This window comes from Oryza brachyantha, chromosome 2, assembly GCF_000231095.2.
Source record: "Oryza brachyantha chromosome 2, ObraRS2, whole genome shotgun sequence".
NCBI classification, from domain to species: domain Eukaryota; kingdom Viridiplantae; phylum Streptophyta; class Magnoliopsida; order Poales; family Poaceae; genus Oryza; species Oryza brachyantha.
Window position 1 is genome coordinate 4986020 of NC_023164.2, and position 22243 is coordinate 5008262.

Here is a 22243-nt window from a genome sequence, read left to right on the forward strand (position 1 = left end):
CTATATCAAACTTTGGTTTTTAATTAACAGGTATACGAGTAAGCACATGACCACATTGTAGGGTGCATGTGGATGTGGTCGTATACTCATGAGCTTCCATTAGTCAGCCCAATCTTCATATGGTTGGGAGGGTTGGGTTGCGTATGTATTTATTGGGTACGTGTACGTGCTCATATCAAAGTATTGTATTTGTATTGTATTTTGGAAAAATAAATTATACTAAGTGAAAAGACAAAGAAACAAGAAACAGAAAACCAACACCTTGTTTTTAGAAAACATGGATTCTATTATATTGTTGAAAAGAATGTTGAATTTTATTGGGTTCATACTACCATTAATATTTTTATTTAATACCGTTGACTTTTAGATCTATATTTGACTATTTATCTTAAAACTTAGATAATTATTAATTATTTTATTGTGAATTATTTTGTCATTTAAGATACCTGAACTTGAAGTATGCCTTACAAATTTATATTTATACAATTTTTTTAAAAACAAATTGTTAAACATAAATGTGATACATTTTTATACATTTAGGGCTGAATTCGGCCTGAGCAAAGCCCAGCCCAGTCTATGGCGTGTGACATACAACATTTTTCTACGGATGAACAAATCGACCGATATTGCTGCGGATGAACCAAGAGGGGCCCAAAAAGAAAAAAGGAAATCCTCGCATGCAATACATGCATCCGCACCTCTGGCGTGTGACATACAGCACGTATTTTTCTACAGGTACGTAGGGTTGACTACTGTTTTTGTTCTTTTAAGTAAAGTATATGGCAGGTCCTTAAACATATGGCGCGGTACCAGTTAGGTCCATAAACTTAGAAAATGTATGTTTAGATCCATGAACTTGTTTTAACGTACCATCCAGATTTATGAACTTGTTTTAATGTACCATCCAGATCCATAAACTCGTTTTAATGTACCATACAGGTCCATAATTTTAAACGTTAAAACGAGTTTATGGACCTAAACGTATATTTTCTAAGTTTATGAAACTAAGTGATACCACGTTACAAGTTTAAGTACCGACGATGTACTTTACTCTTATCTTTTGTTCCCCTCGTTTCACACGCGTTTGATTTCATAAAACAAATTTGGGACTACGTATTCTTGATTGATAAGTCGCCAGGGTGTCCTTTCGTTAAAAAAAGGATTCTCAAAAAAAAAAATGTACTAGCGGATAGCTAAAATATAAGTTTAAGGGTAAGTTGGTGAGTAAGGAAACATGAAGATGAGGATCACGTAGAAAATCAGTAAATTAAGTATGCTCCACATGTTTTTTTAAATGATATCATTGAATTTTATATTTATGTTTGATTATTCATTTTATTAAATATATATAATTATTAAGTATTTTTTTAATTTGATTTAGTATTGTAGAAACTTCAATTGCGACACAATTTTGCATATTTGAATAAGATAAACGGTCAAACAAAAAGTCAACGACGTTACGTAAAAAACATGGAGAGAGTATTAGCTAATTCAAACCTGGAAAGGAGATTATACGATTTTTTAAAACACGTTTTAGATATAAGTATTTTAAAATGTTTAATAATTTGAGATGAATCTAACAACCGTAGCCGGTGGATAACAAGTCGACCAAATGTTGATTTAGCTATTGTAATTCGGGAGCAGCTAAAGTAGCCCATGGACAACAAATCGACCGATATTGCTCATCATTGATATTATTGTAATTCTAGAGTTGCTTAGGAATTTTAGCTTCTTACTTATTGGTTTATCATTGATTCCACAATTATTGAGGCAATAGTGGTAGTAGATGTGCTCACGGTTGTTATGGGATTTCTTTAGGGAGGTGGTACCGAATCACCGATTCAACTAAAATTTTGGGATATTTCAACCCGAAATAATTTGAATTTGAATAAACATTTTCAAAATTCAAAGATTTCATTCCGGAGTTTTAGACTCAAGCTGTTGGAAGCTCGGCAAAATAGTGTGTAACTGCATTATGTGGATGTAAAAAGTGCGTTATCTATAGTACTCTCTCCGTCCTTAAATATGATGTCATTGATTTTATTATACACGTTTGACCATTCGTTTTATTTAATTTTTTAAAATATGTAAAACTATATATATAAGTATACTTAATAATAAATAAAATAATATAAAAATAATTAGTAATTATGTAAATTTTTTAAATAAAACGAATAATCAAATATACATTTAAAAAAAATGAACGATCAGGAACGGAATTAGTAGTATATATGAGCTGCAATCATTCATCCGCTCACTCCTCCGCACATCACATGCACGAGTTCAGAACTTCAGATCGTCTGGAGTGCAGTCATTTGCACAAACACCGTGTCCAGTCCACTCCCTCGTGCCGTGAGCAGGGTCGTCTATTTATCAATAATAAACATCCTATGAGTCCAAATATCACATTTTTAATTAGATGAATCTGTTGTAATAAACGGATATGTTACTGGTTAGTGCGGTTCGAATTTGCAGCCTATTTAAAACAAGTGGCATATCCAAATTTTTATTTGGGTAGTCCAACTTACATAACATTTTAATTGTCACAAATATAACATATAATATATATAATATTATATAAATATAAAAAAATAAATGTGTATTTTGCATGTGTTAATAAATAATTTTTAAAATTTATTATATACTTTCTCCGTTTTTTTATTTGACGTTGTTGACTTTTTAATTAACGTTTGATCCTTCATCTTATTCAAAAATTTTGTTCAAATATACCAAAGTATAAATCATACTTAAAGTTACTTTAGTAATAAATCAAATCATAACAAAATAGTCAATAATTATATAATTTTTTAAATAAAACAAAAAATCAAATATAGATAAAAAAACAATGGCGTAAAAAAATCAAATAAAGTGTATATATATATATATTCACTTAAGTCGGAAATTTTTGGTGGTCCCGGGACCACCAGAAGTGTCTCTGCCCCTATTTAAACCCATGTAGGAGAGCAGCTTAAAGATCCATTAGCTGTGGCAGGGACGAGTGGAGACTTAAAACTATACTAGTTTTGTCTTTTGGTACGTAGCTTCACGTTACCAACCTCTGCTTCTGCCCATGGCGCCGCCGCGAGCGAACACTGGCCGTGACGACGGCAGCGAGGCTCTCGTCGGAGACCGGAGCAAGCTCTCGCCGTCGGGCCTGCCGGTACGCGAGATACCGGGCGGATATGGGGTGCCCTTCCTCTCGCCGCTGCGTGACCGCCTCGACTACTACTACTTCCAGGGCGCCGAGGAGTTCTTCCGCTCCCGCGTCGCCCGCCATGGCGGCGCCACCGTGCTGCGCGTCAACATGCCACCGGGCCCCTTCCTCGCCGGCGACTCCCGCGTAGTCGCCCTCCTCGACGCGCGCAGCTTCCGCGTGCTTCTTGATGATTCCAGCGTCGACAAGGCCGACACGCTCGACGGCACCTTCATGCCGTCGCTCGCGCTCTTCGGCGGCCACCGTCCGCTCGCCTTCCTCGACGCCGGCGAGCCCCGCCACGCCGAGATCAAGCGCGTCGTGATGGGCCTGGCCGCCGCGCGGATGCACCACGTACCGCCGGCGTTCCGCGCAGCCTTCGCCGCGATGTTCGACGCCGTCGACGCCAGCCTCGATGCGTCGTCCGGCACCGTCGAGTTCAACAAGCTCAACATGAAGTACATGCTCGACTTCACCTGCGTTGCTCTGTTCGGCGGCACGCCGCCGAGCAAGGCCATGGGCAACGGCGCCGTCACGAAGGCGGTGAAGTGGCTCATCTTCCAGCTGCACCCGCTTGCCAGCAAGATCGTCAAGCCGTGGATGCTGGAGGACATCCTCCTCCACACCTTCCGCCTGCCGCCGTTCTTGGTGCGCGGTGAGTACGCGGAACTCACGGCGTACTTCGCCGACGCCGCCGCCGCCGTCCTCGACGACGCCGCGAAGAACCAACCGGGCATCCCCCGCGACGAACTCCTCCACAACCTCGTCTTCGTCGCCATCTTCAACGCTTACGGCGGCTTCAAGATCTTCCTGCCGCACCTCGTCAAGTGGCTCGCCCGCGCAGGCCCGGAGCTCCACGCCAAGCTGGCCGCCGAGGTCCGAGCCGCCGCCGTACCCACCGGCGGCGAGATCACCATCTCCGCCGTGGAGCAGATGCCTCTGGTAAAGTCAGTGGTGTGGGAGGCCCTGCGCATGAGCCCCCCGGTGGAGTTCCAGTACGGCCGCGCGCGCCGCGACATCGTCGTCGAGAGCCACGACGCGGCGTACGAGGTGCGCAAGGGCGAGCTGCTGTTCGGGTACCAGCCGCTCGCCACCCGCGACGAGCGCGTGTTCGACCGCGGCGGCGAGTTCATCCCCGACCGGTTCGTCATCGCCACCGGCGACAACAACAACGACGACGACGCTCGGCACGGGCGGCGGCGGCTGCTGGAGCACGTGGTGTGGTCGAACGGGCCGGAGACCGGGTCACCATCGGAGGGGAACAAGCAGTGCCCCGGGAAGGACATGGTGGTGGCGGTGGGCCGGCTGATGGTGGCGGAGCTGTTCCGGCGGTACGACACGTTCTCGGCCGACGTGGAGGAGCTGCCGCTGGAGCCGGTGGTCACGTTCACGTCGCTGACCCGCGCCGCCGGCGGCGGCGCGCGTGAGAGCTGCATGGTTGGTTGACCCCAAAAAGATTGGAAAAAAAAAGGTACTTTCGCGTGCATGTGGGGCAGGTTCCCGAGTATAGGGATTCCTTGTGTGATTATGTAAGTGTGAAGTTTAATAATGATGTGCATTTCATGTGCACTATCTTTTAAGATTAAGATTACATGCATGAAAGATACGCGCGATCGCGCATATATATTGATGGATTTTAATCGTAGATAAAATGTGCCTGTCTTTTTACATGTTAATAATTTGTTTAATTATGAAAAAAAGAAAAAAAATGCTAGATGGATTAGTATGTGACTCCACTAAGAAGCATATTAAAATCTTAAGAAATGTCTATAGGATTTGTATTAGTATACGTAACGTTGCACCTTTTATATAGTAATAACGCTATAAATATATGTATTATTATTGTACAATTACAATAACATCGTGGTAGAAGTGCAGTAACATGTGATGTGACTGTATATTGTTGCTATAGTACAACTAATACACGTGGGAGAGCTAAAAGATTGTATTATCAATTTTTAGAGAGCAATATCTTATTTGTCTTACATTATTTTTTAAAACCGTTTTCACCATGGTTAAAAAATATAATTTAAAAACTAGATCTGTCATGATTATATTTTGATGTTGTTCCTACATTTACAATCATTTTACAACTCACAATCATTTTACAATCATTTTTTATCTGTCATGACCAGTATACGTATATTCACGATCATTTTACAACTTACATAAGTCAGGAGCATGTTCTTACAGTAATATATCACATATTAATCTATTTTATATAAAAATGTTTTTTATAACTATCTATTGAAATGTAAAAAACCGAGAGGGTTTAAAAGATTCTTTACTTATGCTTCGACATCTACGAGTGTGCCACATTAACGCGATATGCTTTAACATCAATTTTCTAGTGTATAAATTAGTATATTTAAATATTATTTAGTAATAGGTGCCTCTATGTAACTAAATTTTGAGTACAAATTTAAATATCTAGATGTATTTTCTAATGGATGGTAAAGTTCTTGTGGAATACCTCTACTAGGGGTATCCGTAGACTATACATATAGCAGGGGGTTTACCGAATAGGAAAATAATTATATCATGGTATCAATCGGAGTTTTGGTAACCGGATTAGATGCCGCATATACTGGATCCGAGTTGTAACTGAATTATGATAGATCTTAGTCTCATCAGATTAGGACTCCACATGTAAACCTTATCCCCCACTATATATAAGGGGGATGGGGGCACCCCTTAGGGGGACGGCCAAATACACAACATATCCAGATCAGCTATTCTCTAGTTGATCTGCCTACAATCGAATACAATTGCCAAGCAGGAGTATGGTATTATCTCGTATATCGAGAGGCTGAACCTGGATAAATCGTCTTCTTCTTCATCCAAACCATCTAGTTCCTAGCTTGATAGCCACCCCATAGTTTTATTGCCGATCCAAATCATCGACAGTTGGCGCGCCAGGTAGGGGACTGCACTATCTTTTCTTTAAGCTAACCTTTTCTACGAAGCTTAATAAACTTCAACTCCAACATCATGAAGAGGAAGTTCACGCCAGGTTCGATGTTCAAGTTCGGTGGAATTCAGCTCCAAACCAACTAGTTCAGTGCACTCTCCTGCACCAACTCAAGCTCCTCCGAGTCTGGCGATAAGGTTTGCAGGTTCGAGCCCGACAAGGAGGCACCAGATCAAACCCAGATCCAATCTAGGTCACATGATACTGAGATGTCATCTCCAAAGTCGACAGACCTAAAGGTTGAACGTGAGGCTATTCTGATGGAGGTGGAGGTCAACCCCAAGTCGGTGCCAGCTGCTCTAGTCAACGCATCTAACACTAGTAGCAGCATGGGAAGCTTCGTGCCGCCAAGGGAGATCTTCGTCATCGCTCATCCGCCCTCGGACGACACCGAGAAACGGACACAGGAGGAAGAAGTAGCCAGATTGTCCGAGGAGCGCCAACTCCAAGACGAACGAGAACACCAAAAGCAAGAAGAGATAAATCGACGTGCGAGTCAATCGCATGCCGAGCTACGGAACCACTCTCGGAAGATGCAGTGAAATCTACTGCAAGTTCAAGTAGAGGGGCACGATGTCTTTAAGACGCCCCAGCAAAACGTCCAAGTGGCTGCCGAACTACTCGGCGATGTCATCCAGCAGCTTCCCCAGCAAGATCTATAGGTGGTGTAAACCATCAATAGGATCAAAGCCATGGTAACTGCTGCTACGATCCAACATTCCCTTCAACGTACCTCGGGGACACCAACGGCCTGTTCAAAGGCTCAATCATCAAGGTCACCTCAATCTAGGCTGAACGTCTCTAGGCGACCGACTGGTTTCTGGCCACCTATAAAAAACAGGTCGTGCCATGGGTCTCCCAACTCAGAACACAAGAGTGACGTCGCAAAAAGGCAACGCCGCATCGACGACGCTATCCGCTGACTGGATAAACAAAGCCAAGACCTTGAAGCCAAGAAGAAGCGTCTCTACCAGTAAGATAGCTTCAACCTCCACCGAAAGATCGAACGCCAACGTCAAGCCCATCGAGGTACCGTCAAGATCGCGAACATCAAAGCCATAGCCGGGGGTCTAGGCATCGGTCACCCGAGAGCTCAGTCGACACCAACATGGTCGATGGTGTAGCGACTTTCACCAAACCTTAAGCTAACTTACTTTGACAACTGGTTTCAAGTCGACTGGTATCAAGAAATATGACGGCTCTACCGATCCCAAGGCCAAGCTAACGGTGTACACCATGGCTATCCGAGCAGCCGGCGGTGACACAAAGACAATTGCCAACTACCTACCGGTCGCTCTGGACGACTCGGCTACACATTGGTTGTCAGGACTCCCCAAATGGTCTATCGACTCATGGGCAGAGCTCCGCGACCGATTCATCGCCAACTTGCAGGGTACCTACGATAGGCCTCGGCCCAAATACGACTTATACCAAGTCCAACAACGCAAAAATGAATCTCTATGGGCCTATATCAAATGGTTCTCTGAGATTTGAAACTCCATACTAGATATCAAGGATGATGTGGTCATCGCCGCCTTTCGCAAAGGCGTGAAGGATGAGCCATTTATCGTGGAATTCACTCGCAAAGAGCCAACTACGGCCAAAGATCTCTTTGACATGGCTAACTCCTATGCTGCATCAGCAGCTGCATCCCATCCCAACTGGCATGCCGACTCAGACAACATGAACCAAGAAAATCAAATGTACTGCTCATGAGCTCTTCATCTATTCACTGGATCGACGTCTGGATGCGGTTATACGACTTGGTTGCTTAGATTAATTGATCTATATTGTGTAGAAGTAGATGATTTACAATGATCCCGGACATATATATTTGTACCCTCGGGTTGATAGTAGTCCATGTCAGACATGACACACGACTCCTATAGATAAAAAGAAATAACAAACTCTATTTGGGGTCTATATCTAATTTCTATTAAATACGACATGGTTTCCTAATACATAAAAAGAAAACAAACAAGTCCCGATCGAACTCTAACTCTCTTAGAGATAAGGCAAAAAATTAAACTAACTCTAATTCATAAATAAAATTATGCTGTCATGCCTTGGTCTTCATGATTCCCTATTGGATTTGAACTTCTCCAAATAAAATTTCCATTTGTGATTGCCCCTTTCCTTATCCGAATCCAATAAGGAATTTTACCAAATTTTGGTGTTAACACAACCCTAGTGACGGTGTTCCCATGGATTGGATTCAGTGGTTACATCGGCGATATAGTCAAGATAGATGACTGGTCTAAGCTCATATATTCTCCAACGTTATATTCTGCTTTAGTCGAACCCCAATCACTAGTGGTTATGAGATCATGATTCAATCAACTTAGGATCGACCATTGATTTCCGAGATATTTTTTTATTAGTTTGAGGAAGACAACAACTACATATATTTTATAGTTTTCTTGTTTAAATAAAGCTATTAATTTGCAATTTGTGGTTTGTCTCATAATATCTATAATAATTGGTTGTAGATTTTTCGCAAAGCGAGATCGAAAATAATGAATTCCATTGTTAAAAACCAATAATTAGCACACAACGAAGCTTTAGTGTTTTTTTAATTAAACAATGCTTCATTAAGAGCCCGTCTGGATTCAGTGACTTTTATTAGTCTCTTGACTTTTTTTTAATAGTCCCTAGGACATTTTTGTAGTCCCTTCTATCTAGGAAGAGGGACTAAAGTGTCTTACTATAGGGCACAAATACTATAGTACCCTTGAGAAGAGTGGGGAGAAAAGGGAAGAGAAGAGGGGGCGGGTGGCCGAGGACGGCGCTGGCGAGCGGGCAGGCGATGCCGGCGGGCGGGCAAGCATCGGGAGCTCGGGTGGGCGTCGACAGAGGGGACAAGAGGGGATAGAAGAGGGGGCGGCAGCGGTCGGCGAGCGGGTGGGGGCGAGGCCGGCGTTGGCGTCGATCGGCGAGCGAGGTGAGGCGTCGCCGTCAGGCGGGCGGGTGGGCAGGCGGCAGAGAGGAGAAGAGGGGAGAGAAGAGGGGGCAGGGGCGGTGTCGGCCGGCGAGCGGGCGGGGCAGGGGCGGCGCTGTCGGGCGAGCATGCGGCAGAGGGGAGAAGAGGGGACAGAAGAGGTGCAATGCGTGGAAAGAGGAAGAAAAAGTCCCACCCAAGGGACTATTGATTTTTGAGGGACTTCTAGGAAAAAGCCTTAAAAAAGCCCCTCATGTTTGGAAGAAGAGAGACTTTTTCCTAAAAGTCACAGAAACTTTTTTGGATACAAACAAGTTCTAACTCTGTAACGCCATTACCAAAATCATGCATTCACCGATGGCCAACGCGGATTGTATGCACATTGCCGACAGGGTTGCCGACGGCTCATCGGAGTTCGGGGTGCGACTGGGTCACCGGAGGACGGGCCCACATGTAAGGGGTCGACCATGAGGCTGCCACCTGGCGGCAAAGTGCAGGAGGTGGTCATTTTCGAAATAATATAATAAAAGAAGGAGAAAAATGTACATGTCACCAGGGTTCATGATTCCGCGGTTACCGCGGTGGTAACCGCGTGGTCCGCGAGGGTACGGTTTCGGTAAGCCGCGGTAACCGAATTTAAATTTGAGAAGAATTTAAAATTTTTGAGAAAATTTAATGGAAAAAATATATGTTGTATAGGTTGATATATAGTGTAGTTTTGTCAAAGAAATTCATAAAAAAATATATTTTCGCTGTAATTAAAAATCATAAACGAGAATTTCAGGAAACAAAATTAAAAAATAGCCTATTGCAAATAATATTTCATAGGAAGATGATTAAGAATATTTTGTGTTGAGTCACAATTAATTTACACTAGACACTAGGGTACATAATGTTGAAATACAAATATATATCGATGGATATATGAAAAATATGTATGGAGAAAAATTATACGTGCATGTTAGTATATATATAATAGTTTTATTCGTAATAATGGGTAGTAGGTATAGTTGTGACACAACAATTAAAATGAAGTTGTTGTTACTTGTTATTGTTGTGAGTTATTTGGTAAATGGTGATATGACGGTGTATGTTTATATGTTGCAATATCAAGAATTTAGAAAAGGTCCGGGGAAAATTTTATTGTTTTCCCTATAACATATCATATTTTTCCTATGTCATAAATATAGTCACAAAATATTTTTCCTATATATCTTTCATGTGTTTCTTTAGATTTTTTAAAGTTTTTTTGCATTTCATATTACACCCGCGGTCTTCTCGCGGTAACCGCGATTTCCTCGCAAAAACCACGCGGGAAAATACGGTTACCGCGGTTTTCATGCGTTGTTTCAGCTATTACTTACCGCGGTTACCGCGCGGTAACCGTGCAAAACTGTGCGGTAAGCCGCGAAAACCGCACGAGTTTAAATTCAAATTTTTTGGATTCAAATTTATCATGGTTTTTACAGTTTTCGTGCGGGATTCGCGAGAGCACGGTACCGCGGTTTTAGCGGTTTACGCGGTAAGTGAAACCCTGCATGTCACATGCATCTCTGCACAGAATCCCCTCCCAAAATGACCTCATTGTGAGGCCTAGGCCGCATTCAGCATCACGAGAGAAGTGGCGGAAAATACATGATTAATTAATTACTCTCTTCATCTCTAAATATTTGACGCCGTTAATATTTTTATACACGTTTGACTATTCTTATTATTTAAAAAATTTATATAATTATTAATTATTTTTATATCATTTCATTTATTGTTCAATATACTTGTATGTATATATATATATAGTTTTACATATTTGACAAAAAAATTTAAATAAGACGAATAGTCAAACATATATAAAAAAGTCAACAGCCTCAAACATTTAGGACAGTGGTAGTATTAACTATTAAAAAATAATATGATATTTTAAAACAACTGCCCTATAGAATTTTTTTAAAAAAATACATCGTTTAGTGATTCAGGAAACGTGCGTGTGGAAAACGATGGGTTTAGATAACTTGCCACGGGGCCGAACGCGACCGTAATCACGCTAGGCTTCAGCCCAGAATGGCCCACTCCAGATTTGCTCATTGTCTTCCATGGGTTTTTTCATTCTTAATTTTATTTAATAAATATTTACAGAACTATTTTTTCATTTCAAAATTTTATAAATCTAACCTCCTCACACCCTTCTAGAGGATGGAATATATAAAGTGCCCTCTAGAAGGGCGCAGGAGCTAACGTGGCAAACGACGGGAGGCCGCGAGAGACTGCCATTATCGGCACGAAGCCATTTTTGCTTTTTAGCCCCTTGGCACGAAAAGTGCTAAATTTTCACGCACGCTTGAGACGGTTGAACCGTGGTTGGATACAAATATATATAATGTATGTAATTGTCTAATCACAAGTTCTTAGATGACTCAGTGGCCACCGACACTCTCTTTAATCCTAGAAACCAGAGGTCAAATGAACTTGTGATTAAACTATTACATGCGTTATACATATATGTATCAATTTACTATTCAACCATCCTAGACATGCATGGAAACATAGCAATTTGCCCCCTTGGTGGTAAGAGCTAAACTGCAAAAATTTCACCGCCCTGTCCATCGGCCATCCCCGCCTCCTAGCCATCTGCCACGTCAGCTCCTGTGCCCTTCCAGAGTGTGCGTTTTGTATATTCTGTCCTCTAGAAAGGCGCGAGGAGGTTAGATTTACAAAATTTTGAAATAAAAATATAGTTTTATTTCAAGCACGGCTTACCATTTTTTATATTTATAGTAAATTTTTAAATAAGACGAATGATCAAACGTTGCAACTAAAAAAGTCAAACATCTTACGTTATAAAACGAAGGTATTATTATTTATCTCTTCCATTTGGATTTGACTAGTAAGCGTGCACGTGGAATCCACGTCGCTAATAAAATAAAAATAAAACAAACAATTATTTGTTCATATATACTAAATTAATTGTTGATTACTCGTTACCCTGAATATAACAAAATGTAGTTTAGGTTTAGGACGTGTGTTCAGAATATTGTTCAACACTCCTATAAAAAGAGCCAAATAGAATATACAACATATTAATAACTTAGAATTCAAAATTTTGTATGCAAATGGAGCCTGTCTCACAAATAGATCCTTTCTGTCGAAGATAGATAACAAAACATTCACATGTCAAGTCCACCAATTTACATCACATCGTACAAATATCATTTACATAATTGCAATATATATATATATATATATATATATATATATATATATATATATACATCACATCGTACAAATATCATTTACATGATTGCAATATATATATATATATACACCCAAACTTGCCAATCCCCAAAATATTAGGTCACTATCTATTTCTCGAGGATGTACAAAGCTTGAAATACATATATATAGGAGGCATAGCAAATCAGTTAAAGAACATGTAATAGCAGGATCATAGAGATTGTGCTCAAACTTGTTACTGGCACACATGATAGATTATCTCACGGGACCGGCGGAAGAAATGCAGGTCATCATATATAGTCCAACATCTACTCCAATACTTCAACCAGCCCTAGATTCTTCTTAAACTTGAATGTAAGCCAGAAAATTACCTGGATGGGTATTAGCTTTGGATGATTTCAAGTCTCCTTTTTGTTTTCCTTGATCATTGTACCAATCTTGATGTCAAGAGGGGCAAACCTAATAGAAACATCTGAACGGAAATCATTTGCAAAATCAGAGCAACAATGAGAGTAGCTTGATGCACTTCAACTGAATTTGAGCTTCCATAACCACAAACCCTTCCACACATGATTCATACTTTTGAGAGATAAAGTTGGTCAAAAATCTAACCTCTCTAAAGTTTAGCTAAAGAATACTCTTAATCAAAGCACTAAAATATGCATTAGATTTACTGATAAACTGAGAAACTATGAATATTGTGTAATGCAATATAACATCACTGAATTGAACTGCAATAGTATTTACACAATTACTGATAAGTGTTTACGCAACAAACAAATCACCACACAATTGCATCGTCCTTCCACCAAAATGAGTCTACTTCCATCTTTCAAAGACTAAAATCGTACGCATCCATGAAAAGAGAAAAAAGAATACGGAGAAAGAAAAATATCCAAATCCACCAATTGTGCAGAACAAACACCACGAATGAAAACAAATCCCAAATTCATAGCATAACCTTCCATTAATTGTTTCTTCCATCTGCATGGAAGAAGCAGCGTGGGCGCAGCAGGTGGCCGTCGTCTTTGGGGCAGGAGCAGGCGGCGGCCGACAGAGTGGGCGCGGTTAGCAGCGTCCGGCCACGGCGGCCAGTGTTCGGTCAGGAGCAGGCGGCGGTGCCGGCAACGGTCGGGAGCGCGGGCACAGCGGCGGTCGGCGTTGGGGCTCCGGAGGTGGGCGTCGGAGTGGGGGCGGGAACCGGTGCCGGCTGGTCGGAGTGGCAGCGTTTGGCATTGGGACGGTGGCAGAGGCTGCCTTTCGGCGACGCATCGGGACTGGAGTTTTCACCAGCGTGGTAGACGTGGAGTACGTAGTTAGAGGGTGTGTCCCGCGTGGATTGTAAGAGAGAGCATTTCAGATCGTTTTAGCCCATTGGATCAGTAAATCTAACGGTGTCAAATCGATTTAGTCTATCCTATGTATATTTTTTTGGGTAGCCATAGATAAATTTCAACTCTTCTTTTTATATTAGTATAGATATCCTATGTACGTACACTTTCTGCACTACATCCATCCGGCACGTGCGCCTATGGCTTTCTCAACCAACCTTACATGCATATATTTAAGGGGTGTTTAGATGACAAAAGTTTTTGGCAAAAATATCACATCGGACGTTTGACCGAATGTCGGAAGGGGTTTGCGGTCACGAATGAAAAAACAAATTTCAAAGCTCACCTGAAAATCGCGAGACGAATCTTTTGAGCCTAATTATGTCATCATTAGCACATATTGGTTACTGTAGCACTTATAGTTAATCATGAACTAATTAGTCTAAAAAATTCGTCTCACGATTTCTCCCATAACTGTGCAATTAGTTTTTTTGGTTTATCTATGTTTAATATTTTATTTAGATGTTCAAAGATTTGATGTGATGTTTTTGGGAAAATTTTTTGGAACTAAACAAGGCCAAGAGAACTACTGCAGTAGCTTGGAAATTCCTGACTTGCACGACACAGTTTGGCAAACAAGTTTCAAACCTTAGGCGACGTTTGTTTGTTATTGACTTCTTTTTAGTCACCATCGCATCAAATGTTTAGATATTAATTTCAATTATTAAATATAGACTATTAATAAAAACACACCTCATACTATGGACTATTTCGCAAGACGAATCTATTGAGCCTAATTAGTCCATAATTAGCGAATGTGACGCTACGGTAACATTTGCTAATCGTGGCTTAATTAGGCTTAAAACATTTGCCTAATAAAATAGTCTTTATCTATGCAATTAGTTTTGTTATCGGTCTATATTTAATACTTCTAATTAACGTCCAAACATCTAATGTGACAAGGACTAAAAAATATCTGTAAATCCAAACAACCGCTTAATTTTAATGACCTAGCGCTGTTGGGTCATTTTTCTCACCTATAAGGCTATAATTTACTTAGCCCCCTTTAATTCAAAGGTAATTCATATAAATTTTAGAGGATATTATTCCTATAGGATTTTTTTCAAAAAAAGCCCTTTGAATCAAAGGTATGAACCCTATGAAATTCCTATAGAATGCCTCTTCTCATACAAGTTTTGAAGGATATTCCTCCGTTTGAGTCTTCATCTCTCCTTAAATTCCCGTGTTTTTTCTGTGGTCCAATTAAACGATAATTTCTACGTTTTTCCTGTGTTTTGCAATCATTTGTTTTACACTGATAGCCTATCAGAATCGTATGTTTTTCCTATTACTCTGTTTTTTTATTCATGTGATTTAAAGGGGCCCTTAGATGCGTTCGACTTATCCTAAACAAGACCGAAAAATAGAAAAAGAAAATTTATAGTCACACAGATAAGATTGATACTTCCTCCGGTTTTTTCTGACGCCGTTGACTTTTTGATTTACGTTTGACCCTCATCTTATTCAAAAAATTTGTCCAAATATATAAAATTATAAAATCATACTTAAAGTTATTTTAGTAATAAATCAAATCATAATAGAATAGTCAATAATTATATAATATTTTTAATAAGACAAAGGATCAATCATAGATAAAAAGTCAATAGCTTCAAAAATAATCGGAGAAAGTACTTCATATTTATCTCAGCAAAATTTTCCCGTTATGAATCATGTAGATTCATCCTCTCACGGTTGTGTTCTTTAACTACAAATGATTATGGATTTTTGCTGGCAAATTTTTCAAACTTCTAAATAAATAATGTATTTTATATGAAAAAAATTATAAAACATCTCATGTAGTCTTTTTAAAGTAACATTTTCACTTTTTACCATATCGTAAGATGTTCTGATTCTCTCTACATTCACATGGATTCCAATAAATCCTTATACACATATATAAAACACATGTATTACTCCATGTATGAATTTACCCTCCAATAGCTATCACAAAAATTAAATAATCCTTCCATCCTAAATTCTCGCTTATGTCAAACACGGCCTGCCACGCCAGGCCAAAATTATCATCCATTTTTGGAGTAAAAAATGCAAACTTAACATCAAACGTCATTCTAATTGAGCATACCAAATCGATGAATGACTTATTTATCATCTTTGAAAATACTACTAAGATTAATACATTTCCTATCACTAGTCAACTAATTGAGAAGGCAATTAAGGCATAACTATTGAGCATGTCAAGCCAATTAATCAATAGTCACTACTTCTAATACTCTAGCCGCAAAATCGATGGTTGCGGCGGCGGCAACATCTGGCTCGCCTGTGCATGCAGGAGGTAGAAGCCATGTCCGGCTCCTCGCCTGGTAACAAAGTCGGCTTGGCGGTGCAGGGAGCAGCATAAGTGTCGTCGTGCCGCCGCTCTCTGGCTCTTCCTCCGGTAGGCCGAACTTGTTCTTCTCCTCCCACACGCCCGCGCGTCCTCTTCAGCTCTAGAGTCCATTGCTTTTGCCTCTCGAATGTCTCCTCGAACAGCGGGCATTTCTTCAGGTGGCTTTGGAAGCCATTACCGAGGAACCGGGTGAGGAAGTTGAGCTGGAGCAACTTCGTCCAGGTGCTGACCTTGAGCACATGTTGTCGGTTAGACGACGCCTGCACCGACTTCGCCGGACACTTGCCGCTCCCTAAGAATTCTTCGATCCGTCGGAAGACGTTCCTTTGATCAGCAAGTTGCCGCTTGTCGGTACCGCCATTGCCGGTGGACTCGTTGGCTAGGTTGGAGACGGTGGTCCTGATCGCAGCCATGTCCTTCGGGGAGGTGTCGTGCGCTAGTTTGAGCTCGACGCAAACGGCGAGCGCCTCGCCGGCGGCCATCCAGACGACACTGTCATCGTCATAGAGGAGCTCGGCGAGGACCGCGATTTTGTCCTTGCAGCTCTCGCCTGGCTCCGCCTCGTACCGGTCGTGGACGACGGTGAGGAGGAACGCCCATGCTGAGACGGCGGTGGCCAGGACCTGAGGCGTCGTCTTCCTCGCGGAGCCGGACCCTAATCTTGGTTCGATCACGCCGTCCCAGATGTCGTCCATAGACCTCTCAATCTCGTCGTTTCTATCCTCGCCAGCGAATGTCGTGGCGGCAAGGCTGCGAGCGCAGCGAGCACCCTCTCCATGTCCGACGACACCTCCACCGTCTTGCTGAGGAAAGGGAACACCTCGGCCAGAATGTACTTGGAGCCTGTGGTGGCATCGCCGCCATTGCCCGCCGCCGAGGTTGAGCGCGAGGATGCCGAGGGCGCGGTAGGCAAGACAGGCCTCCTTGCGGGAGCCTTTCTTGAGCGAAAAAATGCAGCGTGACACGATGCTTCCGTATTTGCAGCGGATGTCTTCCTCGAACTTGAAGCCCTCGAGCATGCGAACGAGGTTCAACACGGCCTCCTCCCGCGTGTAGCCGCGCTTCTCGAAGAGCTCGACGATGCACTCGTCGATGTTCTCCAAGATCGTGCACTCGACTGGCTCCTTAGTATTCACGAACCGAGAACGGATCGGCTTCTCATCCCTCGCTACACACTTTTGATATTTGCCGCCGCCATTCTTGCCACCTCTAGCTTCTGCAAACCGCCATCACCGGAGACATCAAATCAAGCAATCACACACACATTTTATATATAAGAGGAATAAATAAAGACATAGATGAATAAGACATACGTCTAAATTCCTTTCCGAACGGAGCCATGGAGATCTGCGTGCCGCGGATGTCCGTCGTCTGCGGTCCTGCTTCTGCTTCTACGTTGGGCTCGGGAGGATGTCTGTCTCGGGGACTGTGTCGGAAGTCAGAGACCGATCCAGAAGAGTTCTTGCAATCTTCTGTTGAGCGGTACTAGTATACGAACTCTCCTTTGCTTGCCAACGTAATATTATTGACTCGATACATAATTTATTTTCAAATTTATTTTAACTAGAAAAATTGCCGTGTATCGCAATAGGTAGAGATAATTTTAATTATACATAATTAGGAATGATCTCCTTATTGCTTATATTAGGGTAGAGGTTTTATGTGATTTGGCTTTTATTTTATATTTCCTACCAAAAAAACAATTCAACGAAAAATCAACGGCATCATGGATTAAAAACGAATTAAAGCTAGAGTGAGACACGGAAAACGTAGCAAATGATTAACATGTCATTAATTAATTAATTATTATCTATAAAATTTTAAAAATAGATTGATATAATTTTTTAAAGCAACTTTTCTATAGAAAATATTCACTAAAAATACACCATTTATCAATTTAGGATGTCTGTATAGGAATAACAAGGGAATCTGGCTTACTAAGCCAAGCAAACGAACGCAACCTGAGTAGGACGGCCCATCTTTTGCCCTACATCATATATGTTGTTCCAAATATCAATATTTCTAATTAAATTAAAATATCATTAAATCGATATCACTAATATTTTCAACCTCCGCTGCAAATATTTGGTATAGGGATCCAATATCACTAAATTATAAAATTGAGTTATTATATAATTTTTTTCAACCTTGTATGAAGTTACTAAATAGTTGAACAAACCCCAAAATCAACTAGAAATTGAAAATTGAAAATTTAAATTAAATAAACAATGATGAACAAACTCTAAAATTAACTATAAATTTAAGATTAAAATTTTAAATTTATGCCTATATATATATAAATATAAGTAAAAACAAAATAGAAGGCCTCGACTTACCTGTCACGAACTAAAACACCGCTGTTTTTTTTGCTCTCGACTTGGTGTTTGTCGGAGGTATAGGCGGCGGATTGGTGTGATTTGTATTTGATCTGATTAAAAGATCGATATGCTCGAGAATATATAGGAGTGGGCATAGCCAAATATGAGTCGAACACTGAGTTTGAATCTGATTGGGTGCGAGAAACAGAGTTTGAATCAGATTGGCGAGCCGGGGAAGAGGCAGTGCATGCAACGGCTCTGCCGTTCTTGCCCTGAGTTTGAATCTGATTTGGTGTGAGAAATTAAACAATGAGTTTGAATCGGATTGGCAAGCTGGGGAGAAGAGGCAGTGCATGCATGCAACGGGTCCGCCGTTCTTGGCGCGGCCGTGGCGGTGCAGCTGCTGATGATCGGCTTCCTCGTGATGAGAGGTTCTACGCCGAGGGGTTGGCCAAGGGCTGCTCGGCTGACCTGCTCGGTAATGGCTGCTCTGAGCTGCAGCGCCGGCGACCTGCTCGGTAATGGCTGCTCTGCTCCAGCTACGTCAGATGCCATCTGTTGACGTTTCACAAGGGCGTGCACCGAGCCGGAGACCATCTCGTCGTCGGCGCCATTGCCGGTGGACTCGATGGCTAGGTCGGAGACGGTGGTCCTGATCACAGCCATGTCCTTCGGCGAGGTGTCGTGCGCCAGTTTGAGCTCGACGCAGACGGCGAGCGCCTCGCCGGCGGCCATCCGGACGGCGCGGTCGTCGTCACAGAGGAGCTCGGCGAGGTCCTTGCAGCTTTCGCCCGGCTCCGCCTCATACCGGTCGTAGACGACGAGGTGAAGACGAAGTTGAAGACGAGGCGACGAGCAGGCCGGTGGCATCGGCATGTTGTGCGCGGTGCGATTCAGCTACGGCTGCGCGCCGTCGATCAGCTCGAGCAATTGCGAGTGTGCGACATTGTCTCCTCGTCTTCCGCGACTCCTCGTCGCCGACTCGCCGAGCCACCGTGGCGGTGGAGGCTTGTTGCACGCCAGTGAACAGGCGAGGCATCACCACTTCGGCGTGGGAGTACGGAAGGCAGCCAGGCGGGACCGGGAAGGCGGCGGTCGCTGCCTCGCTGGTCGGCAGGCGGCAAGCAGGACCGCGGCTGGCCGCGTGGGATGGTGGGGGGCGCGCGCCGAACGGCCGAGGGCATGACGCCGATGCGCGAGGCAAGCCGCTGGCGTCGGAGCCAGCAGAGCCGCGTGCGGCGTGCCACTGCCTTGCTAGCACTTGCTGTGTTGCAGAAATCAGAAATCAGACGGCAGAATATATTTATATTATTTAGATAGCATGCAAGCATACCAGTGGATGTTCACACGTTGTTTTTACGTCATCTAAATAGTCATAAAAATATGAAAAATTTCACAAGATAGATTAATATGATTTATATTATTACACAAACATGTAAGTTTAAATTAACTTCTATAAGTTGTAGCAAAAATAACAAAAACAATTATAAATATGTGTATACTTAGTTTCAGTTTTGTTTGTTTTTTTACTACAACTTGTAGAAATTGAATTTAAACTTGCATGTTTGTGGAGTGATATAACTCATATTAATCTATCTTGTCAATTTTTTCATATTTTTTATGACTATTTAGATAGGATGCAATGTGCTAAAAACTGATTTTCAGAATGCAGTATGCAGACTTGAGACTTGAGAGTTGTGACTTCACTGTTGGAGTTGCAGTCATGCAGACTTGCGGATTGAGGGCATGAACAATGCTTCTACGTAGCGAGTGGTTTTCAACTCGTCACCTAGGAGGATTGCCTAGCTAGAGGAGAGAAGGGCGGAAACGAGTGGTCTAGGGAGTAAGCTCGTAGCTTCTGCAAGGCACGATAGCATCTTAGAGATGGTTAGAGAAAAGCGTCGGGCGACTCGTGGGAATCGCACCGGGGAAAAGCCCGCGCCTGCTAGAGAAGCATGAAATTAGCGTAAAATTGCATAATATTGATAATTAACTACTAAACTAGCGTATTCTATGAACTTATTTGCTAAACTTAGTAGATTAAACTAGCTCTTAGAACCACATCGGACCAAATTGACATAGATTGGATCAAACCGAGACAGTATACAATCTAAACCGATATAATTACAGAAAATATGATGATATATGAGTTGATAGATTACTTGAGATAATGTTGGCTAGAACTCCAACAAAAGGAACATGTAAGTATTTGATCTAATATATAAACATAAATTCAGCAAATGAGATTGATCAAACTAAACCGAGACAACCATGTGAATCAAACCCATATTGACAAACACGACAAAGTACCAGCATAAACCTTGATCGAGGATGAACTTACTCCAAACTAATGCATAGATCGAAACAATAGTAAGCCTCAGATAAACCGCTGAACAAACTAGATAGAAGATCGAACTAAATCGAGACAGTTATATCTAGTTGATCCGATGAGTTGACAAATACAAACTCACATTGCGAAGCAGATTAACCTCATGTCGAGAGCTCGTTCCTATCGAAAGTTATGACGATGCGCCGAAAATTATATCGATTTGATTGTTGATGATTTCATAGGTTACGGGGTGTTGTATACCCCTAAAAATAAATAGACTCGGATACATATTCATATCTATTAACTAACTTATTACACGGATTGTATTTGAAGTAGATACCTAAAACAATCTCTATTATTACCGTTATTACCTTACACAGACTCTATTCCCTTCCCGAATCAATATGTACTTTTCTCAGGCCCAATTGGACTTATCTCCTGATCCGATTCATTTTCCATCGGCTTTATCCGATTCTATCTCCGAACGATTAGTCCGATGCCGCAATTCTCGTCTGATTCGGTTGTCTTGTGCCGTTTTTCTCTCCCACAGTGAAATATAATTTGTGTTGTTAACCATCAGTCACCGAAGCTAGATCGATCGATCGAGCGAACCAGTGAGCTACATGGATGGAGCAATGGAGATCGCCACCGGAGTCAGGGAGATGACCTATGTCGCTGGCTCTCTGCTAGCTACCTACTGTCTTGTCGCGTCTGCGACCCTGCTTGTGTTGTTTATGGGCTAGTTCCCGGAGCCCATAGTAAGTTTGGTTGGGCCCAACCCATCTATTTCTAGCCTAAAATTAGAGATGCGAGAATATGAGATTGGATTATAATTTGGATGTGCGTTACTGAATTTTTAGATGATGTAAATTTTGTGTAAAGAGAAAGAAACTAGTGATTTTGATGATGTAATAATGCACTTAATTTTTAGGGACTCGTATTTGCATTAGAAAAGAAAATAATGCACTTAATTTTTAGGGACTCGTATTTGCATTAGAAAAGAAATGCGGCCAAAACATTTGCATTGATGTTGTGTTTGTACTTTGTATTGCAAGTGGAGATCCTTCGCAATTTGTGGGAAGTGTAGTTTGTAGATACATTGCTTCATTTAGTCTTGTTTAAATCGTCGTTGCTATAAAAGTTCAAAATCTGGTGTTCATTTTACACACGCGTTTTTCCTTCGTAGGAATCTCACAAGGTTAGGGTGACTGCTTGGAAAAAGCCAAACGTGATATAAGCAAACGAAAAATAATTTATAAGTAAAACTCGTATATACGTATTCTTAGCGATCTGAAAGCCACGACTGGAAAATAAACCTCGGTGAACACCCCCCACCCACCCACCCCAAAAGTTAAAAAATTAATTTTGATGCATAAGTATAAGTATAAGAAAAAAATAAAGGCGTAGTTCCCTTGTGTTTATCTATTGAGTGTCATGTATCATAATTTGTATACCTGAGACGGATGTATGTACGTGCTAATTTAAGGCAAAACTAACTTGGATTGGTCTGTATCAAGATTGACTCGGA

The 22243-nt window shown here is 41.8% G+C and overlaps 2 protein-coding genes across 2 annotated transcripts; one reads left to right on the forward strand and one right to left on the reverse strand.

Moving 5' to 3' along the window:
• Positions 1-3037: 3037 nt before the first annotated feature.
• LOC102705981 (allene oxide synthase 4-like) lies at positions 3038-4639 on the forward strand. Its single transcript, XM_040520376.1, has one exon. It carries the CDS (start codon positions 3071-3073, stop codon positions 4637-4639), a length of 1569 nt encoding a protein of 522 aa, XP_040376310.1. The 5' UTR covers positions 3038-3070.
• An 11019-nt stretch (positions 4640-15658) lies between these two features.
• LOC102706259 lies at positions 15659-19262 on the reverse strand. Its single transcript, XM_040520378.1, has 4 exons — positions 18858-19262; positions 18405-18670; positions 17382-17494; positions 15659-17284 (listed from the first exon to the last, which is right to left on the reverse strand). The coding sequence occupies exons 1-4, from the start codon at positions 19260-19262 to the stop codon at positions 15954-15956; spliced, it is 2115 nt and encodes a 704-aa protein (XP_040376312.1). The 3' UTR covers positions 15659-15953.
• Positions 19263-22243: the final 2981 nt, after the last annotated feature.

What these genes read in the sequence shown, in the direction of transcription:
- LOC102705981 (XM_040520376.1), top strand. Translation starts at nt 3,071, where the DNA reads ATGGCGCCGCCGCGAGCGAACACTGGCCGTGACGACGGCAGCGAGGCT.
- LOC102706259 (XM_040520378.1), bottom strand. Translation starts at nt 19,262, where the DNA reads ATGCCGATGCCACCGGCCTGCTCGTCGCCTCGTCTTCAACTTCGTCTT. An exon ending in GGTGTTTTAGTTCGTGACAG is followed by an intron (nt 17,495 to 18,404) that starts GTAAGTCGAGGC and finishes CTTCCGACACAG; the next exon opens with TCCCCGAGACAGACATCCTC. An exon ending in GTTCGGAAAGGAATTTAGAC is followed by an intron (nt 17,285 to 17,381) that starts GTATGTCTTATT and finishes GGCGGTTTGCAG; the next exon opens with AAGCTAGAGGTGGCAAGAAT.